Raw genomic sequence first — 12,111 nt, forward strand, 5'->3', positions numbered from 1 at the left:
GCAGCAAGCAAGCCTTGTGCTCGCTTCAGTGCCTGGCTGCCGGCCGCCATCTTGGCTGACAGTTAATTTGCATATACTCACTGATTAGCCAATGAAAAGGGTAGCGGTCGTACGCTAATTACCATGTTTCTCTTTTATTAGTGTAGATTGTTATTTTGTTACCTAATCTGAAAGATTTTCTCAACTTTATCCTTAAAGTCATTCAATTTTACTTACTACATTAGAAAATAAGTGAACTTCCCAGAGCTCTTTCTTATTCTCTAATTTTTTCTTTCCCATAGCATCCTTTTCTTTTTATAGATTATATATTTTCTCTTATTTCTCTGCAGATACTCATTACATATTTAAACATTTTTCGTGTAGTTCCTGTTTGCCCTGTTTCTGTTTATGTGTATTGCATTCTTCATGGCAAATACTTTTTCTCAAATATCTGCTTATGCTTGGTTATTTAATAGTAAGACACTTGAAATTCCTGTGTGCATGAGGGAGGCTCACTGAGTGTGCTTTACTGAAAGGTAGATGGGGTGGGGGGTAGACAGCAATGCTTATTGTCAATATTTGAGGAGTTGAAGAAATGAGAAAAGGATCCATTATGAACTGCATCTTTATCACTTTATGTACAATTTATCCCTTTAAATGCTATATCAGGAACTTACAGCCTAAGCAAGCATTCAGCAATTCCTGAGGAAATTAACCAAAAATGTAAAGATTTTTCTCTTGCATAACTGCCAACCGTAACACTCATCAGACCCTGGACAGAAAAAAAGGGGCATCCTCAATCAATAGTTTGGAAGATGAAAAGCCCTTCAAATTTGGAAAGCATTCTTCAATTTTAAATGTCAGTGAAATTTTCAAGTGTTCTATAATTTCTCAGAAACTGAAACTCACTACAGATTCTTTGAATTTACTGATTCATCAGAAATTCCATATGGCAAGGATACCAAGTATTCAGAGAAGGAAAAGCAAAACTTGAATTCAGAGAAAAGATTGGGTAGGTTGCTCCCTAGAAGCATCATAGCAACATGAACTTTCTTTTTCTTTCTTTTTAAAACATTTTTACTTTGGTCACTCAAACACTTGTTTCATAGTGTCTGTTATCAACTCTCAAATTGATGAGCCACCTTCTGTCATTATTTCTCAATGTTCCAATAAAATCATCTCCATCTGGACATTTTTAAAGATCGCAGCTTTCAATGTGGCTGTGTGTTGTTCATCAAATGGCACAATTCACACAGGGGACTGACTGTCCAGGCTGTTTTCTGCTCAGAAATTTGGTTCTGAAGAGACTGAATACAGAGCTAATCTATTTTAACTCTTGCTTCTTCAGTAGGGAGTGATTTAGGACCTACAATATCATATTATAAGGGTAAGTTCTAATGAATTTTTAGAGTAGTTAGCCATTTCATTGCCAAATAGAAATTTATCTTGAACAACCAATTTCTCTCAATAGCATATAGGTTTGAGGTTTAATATTCTAAATCACTGGTGTCACCTTCTAGTAAAAATATTTATCAGTTACAAGGTTGTAATTTATTTTCTCTTATCTCCTTCCATCACTACTAGAAATGTTTTCTCATGTAACAATCTAATATTCTAGACACTATGAAATAAATCTGCATTGGTATAAATATGAAACTTTTTCAGAGTCCTATTATGCTATTTAGAATAATCTTTCATTCTCTCCCTCTGTCCAACTTTTCTTGCCTTTTTTCCTGAGATTTGGGAGGGACGATGTTTCCAATCACATAGAATTGTACTTATTAAAAGAATACAAATCTTTGTAAAAGTAAAACTTTAAGCTTATTTTATTGCTGATATAAAAGGTATTTTAAAAAAGAAAATATCTAATAATTCAAAATTGGTTCTGTATAATTGAAAGGGAGATACAATTAACCACTTGGACATTCAATACATTCTTTGATAGGAATCATAATGAAAATGTGATTAGCTATGGGAACCCAACTTTCATCGTGTTGCTTATACAGCAAATAGTAAATAAATAATATTTAACCTTTCTATATTTGGGTATTTCCTGGTTTAATTTTTACTGAGACATTCTCACAAATTTGCATTTACTTTGAATATTACCTGTGCTAAACACTTTAAAGGAATGGGCAAAGGGTAAAGTTTATAAAATACAGTGACAGTGAGATACAAGGGGAAATTGGGAGAGTTAAAATTTATATATTTTTGAAAATTTTCCTGTAGTTAAAATACATCTTCTAAGACAATTTATAAAGCTTGTCAAATACTGTTCTATAATTTATTATATCATTTATAATAAGAAGAAATTGACTAAAAATGTAAAGTGGGAAGTAAATCTAAACAGAAATTCAGAAATATATTATCACCTAATCAATCAATATAAACAAAATATATTTTTATGAATACCACTGATAAATGCTGGTTGTTCAAAAGTTTTTTAATTAATAGGATTCTTCATTAAAATTATTAATTCACCTACCAGATTTGCAATGATATAATGGTATCCTTTAACATGTTTTCCAATGGTAATAACCTAACACAGATAAAGAAAAAATCATTTAATAAATATTAGTAATATAAATGTAAAATTACTAACATAATGACCTGACTCAGAAAAAAATGAAATAATTCACTTCTCTGTTTTTTTGATATTCCACAATGAGTCATATTTGATAAAATATAATTACCAAACCCAGAGAATACTTTTCTCAGGAAAAAATAACAGTACATTTTAGTACCTAATAGATGTTAACTTTCAAAGTCAATAACTTAACAAAGTAGTGAAAATAAGGCCACAAGATTTAAAGAATTTAAAAACAAAAACATGTTGAATCCATGTCACAATTTTATTCCTACATAGCTATGTTTTTTGTCCTTTCAATGAAACATTAAGCAGCTAAAATCAACATCTGAGATTTCATATTCGCACGTCTACATTCAAAGATAATCACACAGAGTTTATAGTCATACATAAATTTAAAACAACTATTAACAAGCATATAAATGAACTATTTTGTGGATCTATAAAATAATATTTCTATATTAAGAGTCTTGAAATGTTTATAGCTTAGTTCAAATAAACATTATTATTTCTAGCTTGAGGCAGCAAAGTATCGGAGAAGCTATTTATCCATAAATCTAAGTCAAAAATCAATAGCAAAATAAATGCATTATGGAACAAGTGGCTGTTTTGGTAATGCTGGAACAGTTTTGGACTTTGTTGAATCAATTTGATATTTCACTGATCTATATCAGTTACAAAGAGAGTGTAAGTGGTAAAATGGCTATGTTTTAGTCCTGATACTTGGATATTCAAGTGTAATTTTTATTTTTAATAAAATAGCTACACCAATGGAAAGCATGACATGCCAGGGCAATAGACTAAATTTCCAATCATTAACCTCCCTGCTTGATTGTTTTGGTGGCTTCCTGTTGCTTTGAGCATAAAAGTCAAAATCATTCATATGCTGCAAAATCCAATGGTGTTTCAAGCTTCTCTGGGCCCACTTTTCCCTCTTCTTACACAGGAGACTTCTGGCCTTTCAGTATTTTTGTAACAAAAAAGGCTTATTTCCATCCCATTGGGGCTTCACACATTCTGTTTCCTCTACTTGGATAGCTCTCTCCACCACCATATCCTTTGTCTTGTTCCATCTTAAGGCACAATGACTCTCAGCCCAATGGAATATCCTGAAGGACTTCCCTGACCTTCCCTTGTCCCAGGCAGTCAGGTGCTCCATGAGCAATGCATTTAGTTAAAGAGCAAGGGCAAAATCCTGGGAAGTATTCTACCATGTTACTTTGATAATGAGTGGTAGTTGTTTGGAAGGGAGTTAGAACTTACATTACTTTCTAAACTATTTTTATGTAACAACACTCAATTGGCTTTTCTAAAAAACGGACCCTCTATATTGAAAGGAGAATTGTGAAGACAAGATATCCTTCTGAATGAAAAAATATATATTAATAAGCATCAGCTGAATTGAGTTGACTATGTCCTTCGTATTTCCTACTGATATCTGTTGGTTCTGCTTACTGTTCAATCTATCTTCTGGGGATTAAGAAAAAAACAGTATAAATGGTACTACCAGTAGTCCCTACTTGAATTTAGTGTTCTTAAGAGGAAGGAGGGATATGAAAACTGATTATCCCTACTTCTATATAAGAATTAGTGTCGACCGTACTAACAATCATGTATTTGCTTTATAATAACCATTAGTATTGTTTTAACAATAGTAAGTTACATTAATTTCTTAATGTTTTTTATGACTCAGAGTGTTTCCTACTGAAATACCACTAGAAATAAGTGTCTCCAGCTTTCATCAAATGATAGAAAAACTCATAATCAAAACAAAGTTTAATTCTATTACTAACTTTAAGCTACTATGAAAATAAAATTTTGTCACATCTCAACTCTCAATTATTGATAAAATGAGGAAGTAAATAATGTTTTCTTGAAATGTACTTTGACCTGCTTTTTGCCTAGTAAACTCTATTCCTTGAAGGCCTTCCATAATCTCCCAGTCTAAATTATCTCTTTTTGTAATTTAGAAAAGTAACATCCTGTTCTTTTCATTCATAGTATGTACCATTATCATAATAATGCATTAATTTCTGTAATTATACCATGAATATTCACCTTGATGGGGACTTGACTGATTTGTTTAACATTACTGCTTTGAATTTACTCCAGTGCCTGTCCAGTAAACATTAGACACTTGGGAAAATTTAGTGAATAAATAAATGAGTGAATCTACACTAGCCACATAGAGATGATCTTTATAGATCATCCCACCCATGTTAAGATAGGTACTTCCTCTTCCATACTCTTAAACCACATTGATTATCACTGATGATGTTGTAGAATTATATATGTATATTTTTCTTCCCTTCTAAACAATGAGTTCATGGGGCGAAGACACCACTCTTTCTTACCTCTCTTTGTATCCCTCATTCCAGATGCAGAGGATGTCCTCAATAAATGTTTGTTGAATAATGCAACCATCCATTGCATACACTAATTTAACACATTCAAGAGTGTTTTGTGAAAATACAAATCATATATATGTGGAAAATACCCTGTACATATTGAATGGATGTCCAAATGGTAATTTATTTAACCATGATCATATTGCTTCTAAACATTCCATTCCGTATCTTCCTAGTTTATCTTGTAGTTTCTCTCTTCTAATTTTGGAAATAATTATTTTTATATAGGCTTTTCCAACATTTATTATGGTAACTTAGGACTACTTAAAATGTTAAAGCAAAGACTAATGGCTAATATTAAAACTCATTTTTAATGAGAATCTCCTATGAAATTCAAATGAGTTTTTGAAGTTCACGTTTGAACAAAAGACCTCCAGGTTAAAAACAATCTCAAATTCATCTCCTGACAGTAATCAAGATTTTTCTAGTAAAATGTTCACCTCTCTGGCATACAACATTTAGTTTTGTCATATAAGAAGATAGCATTATTCAGTTATTCAATATCTTATGAAAGATCCATTTATTACATGTCATTAAAGCTTCATTAACATTTATATATGCAAAATTATTTGTGTTCTACAAATTAGTGAATCTGGTTGTTTTCTCAAAGCCTAGAAACTCTAAGAAATGCATACTCAACTCTGTGTTTTTCTTCTAAACCTGTATTATTCCAAGGAGGTGGCAGTCATCCTAATATATATAAAATGGAGGCTAACTAGTTCAATGTGTGTATATGTATATGTTTGCGTATTATTTTATATATCAACTATATTACAGCCATATAAAGCATTTAGAAATCTCTCTCACACACACACCAGCTAAGAAAAGAAGCAGATGCCCTGTGAAGGAGATCTTAGTAAGTCATGATGCTGCTTCAGTACCATCTGTCATCACTTACCCTATCTATAACCATAGTGGATTAAATGTTTTTCATAATATATTACTGCATGGCTTTCTATACTAAAATATCTTAAACTGAAGCAAGGTAGTATAGTAAACACAGAAAAAGCATCTGTAGCTCTGGAATCATCTTACTCCTTAAAACATTCCAAATGAATATACTATCTAGCAAGCTTCTCAAACAGTGAACACAGACTGAATGTGTCTTCCCTACATATTTTAATTTCATAGATTAATGGGTTTAAAGTGATATAAAATCTCCCTAGTAAGAGGGGAAAAAACTACTTCTTGGGAAAAATAAATACATGCTTTTTCTGAAGACATAAACCCATTTAGACAACAAGATAGAGTTAGCACACAGTAATGTACTCTACTGTTTGAAGTAATCCATGGCATCATCAAAGAATTCATGAACTATTCACTTTTCTCTTAGGAACCAGACATGTCTATTTCTTTATCTCTAAGAAGTTCAACAGAATTAAAATTTAAATTTCCAATTAAAAACACCAAAGTTTAGGGCAACACTAATGTAAAATGTAAAAGTTCGGAATTATTCTAGTATATAAACTATATTTCATGATTAGTCTGATGTGTCAGCATTATTGAAGACCATCTGCTATTGCTAACGGAAGCTGGAGATAATTTAATTGATGATCTTTGCCGCATCCTACATAAACCATAAAGTAAAAACTGCTGTTCAAGCACCTTCCACAAATACTCGATCCAAACGCTGACAGTGCATGCATATTCTATATTTAGGACCATTAGAAAACAGAGAATAGCAAACCTGGTCTACAATGTCGTTTACTTTATCCCGTTCACAGTCCAGGATTACACGCCGTTCCTTTTTTAACTCTAGATCTTGAAAAAGTGATCGGTAGGTCTCATCTTTCTTGTCATTGTTAATGTTTCCCACATTGATAGCAGTCACTTGCCATTTCTTTTCAGCAGCAGAATCCAGCACAGCTTGCAGTGTTGATAAGCCTAGGAAGGCAAAGAAAAAAATGATGACTGATAAAAATACTCAAATAAGTCAGAATTGTGTTGTAAAATTGACAGCAAACACACATGTGTGTATGTGTGTGTGTATGTATATATGTGTGTATATATACATATATGTATATGTATACACACACACACACACACACACACACATTTTAGTTTGAGAGAGAGAGAGAAACACTGTTTTGTTGTTCCACTTATTTATACATTCATTGGCTGATTCTTGTATGTACTCTGACTGGAGATTGAACCCGCAACATTGATGTATCTGGGCCATGTTGTAACCAACTGAGCTACCCAACCACGGGGTGAATATATGTTTAAGGCTGATATTTTTGTGCAACTAAATTGATGTTGACTTTTCTAAAAAGCTACAGCTATGATCTTGATCAACTTCTACTTATTTCCACTTCACATCACATTTTATCTAAATGCTATTGTTCTGACTAAAGGGTCATAGTTTGGAGGGGGAACAGTATCCCCTTCTTTTAGCTCTATTTTTTAGGATATTATTAAAGCATAATGTCTTCAATACCACTGTTTTGAGTTAAATCAAAGACATTACAAAAATTTCTCTGACAGAGTCAAAGAAAATGTTTCATTATGTATGATAGTCTATTATGTCATAATGATATCCTGAAGAAGTTGAGTACATTTTCAGTGAGGTGAATCTATGTGTGCCATTTGAGTCTAAGAACCAATAATCTCTATTTCCTCCTATATTTCTACTCTGAAGTTGTTTTTTCTCAGCCTTCTGTTTCATGTTTTGTTATTGGGACTGATCCCATAGAGATTAATATGTTCACTTATTAACCAGATGGTAGAACTTAGTTTTCTAGCACAGATTTGTTACATTTACTTAACTTCTCAAATGTAAAACCATTTTACTACTTCTGTGTTTATAGCATCATGTATCTTAAAATCTTATTTTTATTTTTAATATCCATACATTACCTCATATGTAGGATTGAGAAGGAGAACAACTTGGGAATTTATTTCCTTAAGTTAAATCTGCAGTTTAGCACTTAGAAAGCCAGTACATAAACTGTCTTTCACATGCTGCAACACTTCACAGCCAACTCAAATCCATCATTTCTATTAATAGCTTAACGAACAACACAAATTAAAGATCCAAAAAGAATTCAGAATCATAACATCATCTTCCTAATTCCAAAAAGACTTGCATCTTTCCCAAAAGAATATGGATCCCTTTTTACCTTAAAAATGTGGGATTTACCTAAAGTGATAACATCACTCTATAAGCTTTATTCATGTACTAAATTTATTTAAACCTATTTATCATAGCAAAAATATATGCATATTCTAAATGTTGTTGAAAACTATTTGAACCTAACAAGTATCATTAAAAATTGTATATATTCCATATAGGCCAAGAGTATATAAAATGAGCCTAGAACATCTTGTGATACCAGCAAGCAAGGAAGCTCTCCAAAACTACCAGCATTGTGTCGAAGGACTCAGGAGTCAATTTGGTGAAGATCATCTATACTAATAAAAGGGTAACATGCTAATTAGACTGGACGTCTTCTGGACATCATTCTGGACGTCTGTCCTGAGGAAGCTGGGGGCTGGGGCAAAGCCAGCCGGGGTCCCGCCAGTGGCAGGAAGAGGGAAGCCCGGGTCCCGGGTGCCAGAGGGAAGCTGGGGGAAGGAAGGCCTACTCTTGCACGAATTTTTGTGCATCAGGCCTCTAATTTTAAATAAAGATGGGGCAATTTGAATATCAATAAGAATAATAGTACCTGCAAAAGGCTTAAATACATAACATTTTAAATACATAATTTGTAATGATAAATATTTGGTTGCCATTGTAGATGCTAGAGAGCCAAGTTATTACTTTGAAAATTGGTAAATGAAGAGAGACAAGCATTTTCCTGCCTTTCCTATAGGAACTAGACTCAGGATAATAATTAATTAAAGGAGGTTTTGCTCTTTGGAAAGACTCCAGCTACTACATGATAAATGAATATAGATTTAGAATTGTAACAACCTTGTAGCACCTAGTGAATTAATGTATCAAGTCAACAATCATAATACTGCTAATAACTCAAAAAGAGACACAACCAGAAGTTATGTCTCCAAAAGGGAATATTCAACCCACCTATGAAGTATTTATGTCAAAAAAGTGAATTTGGATCCCATCAAGTTTCTAGATCAAACTACAAATTTATAAGAAATATAAGGCAAAGAGTAATATGCTAAAAGCCATCATGTTGTAATCATCAAAACTCAAACAGTAAACAACTCTACATCTATATATATAAAAGCCTAATATGCAAATTGTCTCTACAGGTGTTTGACCGGGAGACCGCTTGCTATGACATGTGCTGACCACCAGGGGGTGGCGTGGAATGAAGGAAGACCTGGCCAGCAACCGGAAGACCCGATCAGCCCATGCACCAGGCCTCTAGTTACATTATAAAAGCCTTAAGAGATACCTTAACCAATTGAGATATTTGGACTTTATATTTATCCTTATTCAAGCAAACTATAAAAAATGTATGAAAAAATTAATGAATTATTGTTGTTTATATATGATGATATTGTGGTTATGTTTAAAACAAGGGAATTATTTTTTTAAATACACATTGAAATATTAACAGATGAAATGTTATGATGTCAGGTATTTGCTTCAAAATAACTGAAAGGCAGAGGGCTATAAGTAAAACAAGATTTCTCATATTATGGTCATTACCTTTGGTTAAGAGTTCTTGGGGGTCTTTATATTATCCTCTATATTTTGTTATTTAAAATATTTCATAATGAAAATGTAAAAGACATTACTTTTATTTCAATTTGAAAAACTGAACCAGAAATTGAACTTAAAGTGACTTTTATGTTTCTTTGGTAAAATTAGTTTCCTCTAGCCAGTCTTGTAACAAAAAACTATAGTATAAATAAGAATTGCTCAAGGGAAAATTTATAAAGAGATAAAATGCTATGGTAAAAAATTATTAATGACAAAACATCTTTTAATAACTTAATGGATCACCTATGATTCACTGTAAGTAAATTAAATCCTCCCATAATACAATTCAAATCCTCTTCCTGTTTTTCATCAATGAAGATAGAATGCACAGCTGGTCATCATGATCAATTCAACAGCTATCAAAACAGTCATTAACTCTATCCAGTTTTCTTTCCAAGTAGGAAAAAAATAAAGCTATTTTTCTAAGCCTCTTCTACTGTCAAGATTTTACTTTTCCACATTCCAATCATTATGCAACTTTTTCATGTCACCCATAGATGATGTTCTATATGCTATCCACATATTATCATCTAGCACTTACAAGTGGGCTTCCTTTCTTCTAGAAAATAAATTATTTTATTTCTTAGTTATTTAATTATGAATTTTACCACCCACTAAAATATGTTTCAAGTGGTGATGTTCTTGACATTCTGTCCTATTTTTCAACATATGTTACAAGGAATTTTAAATATAAATGACAATTGGCAAATGGAATTTATCAAGTGATATTTCTTAGCCTAATGTTTATTGGCAGTTCCTCTTGTCGAAGAATATGGTATATAAAATCAATAAGAATTCATTTAAAGTAATGGCTGGGTTTCAGACTCATTTATTCTGAGTCAAAAGTAACTCAGTTGGTGTGGATTCTCTGTTATTAAAACTCTCAGAATTAATATTTTGTAACCTATGAAACTGAAATAAATAACTTTCATCTATTAAGAAGCTAAACTGCTCAAGTAATGTATATCACACTTGATGAATTTAGTTTCATCAGAAGACACTGAACAACATTAAATCATCTAATGACAGCGGAAATAAGTCACACACCTTGGTATTATCGGACTCAGGATTTGAAGAGACTGCTGACCCATATGTTTAGTGATTCATATTCTTAGATTTCTTTTTTCAGTAACCCTCTCAAACTCTCTCTCAACTTGATCTGCCTCTTCCCCATAAGGAAAAGTTTGTTACTATCTTGTGTTTTTTAAATTAATGGATCGTTTTAAACTTTAAAAATCACTGAAAATAAATGCATGTTATAAATATTGAAGTGAAATTAAATTCTTTAAATATAACATAAACACATGCTCTTGGTCTCTTGGTACCATATTCTAATTAGGGAAGCAAGTGTTACCTGGGATCTCTTTCCCTTTCACACAAACTAGCATGGAAGTATCTTTATAATATGAGTCTTCCCTAATTCAGAATATAAATATGTGTGAACAATGGGGGTTCTATATATGAATATTGGCTTATTTAAAGCCATTAGAAGGTATTAATTATTCAACTCTAATATATATATATATTACTATATATTTGAGTTATTACAGCAGAGACTGATTTATTATTGCTGAATTACTTAGAAAAGAAAACTTAAAATGCACAGTTATTCATATACTATACAGAAAAATCCAGAAAATTAACTGTTCCTCTTAGTAAATATATTGAAAATATTTTCAAGAAAAACCTCAAGAACATACAAGAGTTGAAAATTAAGTTCTAAATTCTCAGACTTTTAGTTAAAATAAAGAATGGCTAAAGAATTGTTGGATTACATTACTTCCCCTTATGCCTAATTTTTACTGCACTAGTTATAGCTGTAGAACCTATCTTAATCTCCCAAAACTCTAAGTATTAGTAGTAGTTCAGTCTCATTGTGAGCTAGTGCTAATAACATTGTGAGAGGTTATAGAAAATCCATCAGCCTAAAAACAGGTGAGTCCAAATGTTTTAGTTTGGACATTAATGGGTGGAATTAAAAAATGATTACTGCAAATAGGTGTATTTCATTCAGACCATGTCTTCCTTCTTAAAAATATTTTCTTTGGTCCATTAAAAATTCACTGGCCTTATTCATCTTTCAGGCACAGAAATTAATATTCATGATCACTAAATCATGGCAGCATGCCTAAGCCATATTAAATTAACATATATTTCTCTCATTGACTTTTTCAGGAACATCTGAAAAGAAAATGTATTATTTGGAAGAATTTTTATTCTATGCATGATGTCTTCTTGGTTCTGAAGTAAAAGTGTTTCCCTTCAGGAAAACAGTATGGCTCAAAATTAAAACCAAGACATGAAGATATAAAACATTAGTTCTGATTTTACCTACTGTCTGTAGAAATATATTACCTTACCTTATTGACATTAAACTGATAAATAAAAAGCACTTTTTACTGAGTCTGATTCTAGGTTAGTATATATACTAGAGGCCCAGTGCACAGATTCGTGCACTGGTAGGA

The 12,111-nt window shown here is 32.1% G+C and overlaps 1 protein-coding gene across 8 annotated transcripts in view; it reads right to left on the reverse strand.

Moving 5' to 3' along the window:
• Positions 1–12,111, reverse strand: part of GRIA2 (glutamate receptor, ionotropic, AMPA 2) — a 116,856-nt gene that overhangs the window by 44,058 nt on the left and 60,687 nt on the right. For all 8 annotated transcript variants that reach the window (XM_005860535.2, XM_005860534.2, XM_014535014.1 and 5 more), the window contains exons 4-5: positions 6,662–6,858; positions 2,465–2,518 (exon numbers count right to left, since the gene is read on the reverse strand). In XM_005860535.2, coding sequence (XP_005860597.1) covers positions 2,465–2,518; positions 6,662–6,858 — 251 coding nt within the window. The remainder of the gene's footprint in view (positions 1–2,464; positions 2,519–6,661; positions 6,859–12,111) is intronic.

This window comes from Myotis brandtii, unplaced genomic scaffold, assembly GCF_000412655.1.
Source record: "Myotis brandtii unplaced genomic scaffold, ASM41265v1 scaffold136, whole genome shotgun sequence".
Classification (NCBI taxonomy): domain Eukaryota; kingdom Metazoa; phylum Chordata; class Mammalia; order Chiroptera; family Vespertilionidae; genus Myotis; species Myotis brandtii.